The sequence below is a fragment of the Chrysochloris asiatica genome, unplaced genomic scaffold (genome assembly GCF_000296735.1).
Source record: "Chrysochloris asiatica unplaced genomic scaffold, ChrAsi1.0 scaffold00032, whole genome shotgun sequence".
Classification (NCBI taxonomy): Eukaryota; Metazoa; Chordata; class Mammalia; order Afrosoricida; family Chrysochloridae; genus Chrysochloris; species Chrysochloris asiatica.
This window is the reverse complement of record NW_006408550.1, coordinates 2162433-2165037: the sequence shown is the minus strand read 5'-3', so window position 1 is coordinate 2165037 and position 2605 is coordinate 2162433. Positions and strand designations below refer to the sequence as shown.

Below are 2605 nucleotides of genomic sequence, written 5' to 3'. Positions count from 1 at the left end.
CAAATTTTGCAACTTTACAATTTTTTAAATTGTAATAAAGTATAGCTTAAAAGAAGTAAGCAAAAAATAAGTTATTTAATATAAGCTACTGAGTGAGAATTTTTTCATGGTCATTTGAATTATCTGAAACTTTTCTCTCATATGTTGGATGTACTATTTAAAAAACATTTTAAGATATATTTGAGTTGCTATACACTTAGAATTATTTTTTAAGTAAATAAACTTATGTGTCCAGTATACTGTTCAAATTATAATTAAATAATTATGAATTATTAAGAGAAGAAACCTGGAAAGAGCATTTTTCTTAGATTTTTGAAAATATTATTTTTTAGGGAAAAGACCCTTTCAAAAAAATGTCTCCAGAGCCAAAATTAAAGGATGAAAATGAAGTATGCATAAAAGTTAAGTCAGAACCATTTGTGTCAAATGTCCCAAAGAAAACTACAGTGAAGACAGATTTCCTTCCTGAATGTACAGAAATACTTGATTCATTTTGTTGTGTGAAGCCACCAGCTCTAAAAACAGAAAGTGAACAAAGTAATATACTGACTCTTAATCTGGTTAAACAAGATATTGAAAACCCAGAATCCACTTTGGAAACATCATTTAACAAAGGTGTTGGTGTAGGTGGTTTTAACACATGTTTTGAGAATATAAATTCTACAACTATTACTTTGACAACTTCAGATTCAGAAGATATTCCACACTCCTTAGAAACCCAAGAAGTGTTTGAAATAACTACCAATCATATTGCTAATCCAAATTTTACAAATAATTCCATGGAAGTTAAGTCAGTACAAGAAAACCCAGTCTTTTTCAGCACAATTACTCAAACAGTCGAAGAATTAAATTCAAATAAGGAATCAGTTATTGCTATTTTTGTACCCACTGAAAATTCTAGATCTACAGTTAATTCTTTTATACCTGCCCAACAAGAAACCATGGAAATGGAGGACGTAGACAATGAAGACTCCTTTTATAAGGATGTTGACTATGGAACAGAAGTTTTACAAGTTGAACATTCTTACTGTAGACAAGACATAAATAAGGAACATCTTTGGCAGAAAGTTTCTAAACTACATTCAAAGATAACTCTTCTTGAACTACAAGAGCAACAAACTCTAGGAAGACTAAAGTCTTTGGAAGCTCTAATAAGACAGTTAAAACACGAAAACTGGCTGTCTGAAGAAAATGTCAAGATTATAGAAAACCATTTCACAACTTATGAAGTTACTATGCTGTAGAGGTTTTGAAGCTTTACCTTTTATATAAGTTTTTACAGCCAAACCAAATTATTTCCTGTATAAAAATCTCACCTTAATGAAGCCACGAAAGTATCTTAATATTATATACTACTACATACTCTGTTGCTGTAATGCTCATTTTTAAGAAAAAAAAATAAGAGAATTATTGGTTGTTAAGAAAAACATTTTTTTTAATTAAATGATTTTCCAAATTAAAGTATAGTGAATAAATAATGTAATTAAGTAATTAAATGAGAGAACATTGGTGATATGGTCAAAAGAACCTAGAATAGGGGTCAGGCTCAGGAATCTCCTGGTTTACGATCAGCATATTACTTGTGCAAGTTACATATCAAGCTTGAGCCTCAGTCCCTGATCTGTAAAGTAAGGGCATTTACTAGCTCTCTATTGAGGAGTTTATTTCTGTACAGCTTACTCCCTTTCTATGAGAATACTTTGAACAGAACTCATAGTGACCCTGTATTGGGTTTCTGAGGCTAGAAATCTTCGCATGAGGAAAAAGCTTTACCTTTCTCATGGATCAACTTGTGGATTTGAACTGCTGACCTTGTGATTAGCAATCCAGTGCTTATCCTACAGAGCCACAGTGCTACGCTTTAACAGAGCAGGTTTTCTGTATATGGTAGTCTTTACTTCATGTGGAGTCCTGGTGTGACACTGTACGATAAGCACTACTGAAAGGTTGGTTTGAACCATGAGGTCGGTGGTTCAGATCCTCCAGCTGCTTCTCAGAAACCCTATACCGGGTCGCTATGAGTTGGAACCAACTCCACAGCACTTAACAATAACAGCAACATACTTCGTAAAGATTATCGTATATAGAAAACCTATATATGGTGTCATGGTGTGGTGCTGTGGGACAGTGCACTGGACCGCAGGTTGGCTGTTCAAGTTCATCACCCACTCCTTGGAAACCCCGTACAGGGTTGCTATGAGTCAGAACCAATTCTGTGGCACTTAACAGCAACAACAATATATGATAGTGTATACTTCTTAAAAGAAGTCCTGGTGGCATGGGGTTAAGTGCTTGCCTGTTAATCAGAAGGTCAGAGGTTTGAATCCACCTGCTGCTCCATGGAAGAAAGGTGTGGCAGCCAGTGTCTGTAAATTTACTGGCTTGGGAACCTTATGGGTCAGTCCTACTCTGTCCTGTGTTGTTGTTAAGTGCTGTTGTCGGGTCCAGCCCATAGTGACCCTGAAGAGCGGCTAGTGAGCTTGAACCACTGACCTTGCAGTTCAAACCGACTTCACAGTTCAGCACATTAACCCACAGCGCCAAACCAGGACTCCACTCCGTCCTATAGGGTCGTTATAAATTGGAATTGACTGGCTAGGAATGG

The 2605-nt window shown here is 35.7% G+C and overlaps 1 protein-coding gene across 1 annotated transcript in view; it reads left to right on the top strand.

Moving 5' to 3' along the window:
* Positions 1 to 1244, top strand: part of THAP5 (THAP domain containing 5) — a 7365-nt gene extending 6121 nt beyond the window's left edge. Inside the window, exon 3 of the mRNA XM_006859285.1 lies at positions 333 to 1244. Coding sequence (XP_006859347.1) covers positions 333 to 1244 — 912 coding nt within the window. The remainder of the gene's footprint in view (positions 1 to 332) is intronic.
* The last annotated feature ends 1361 nt before the right edge of the window (positions 1245 to 2605 follow it).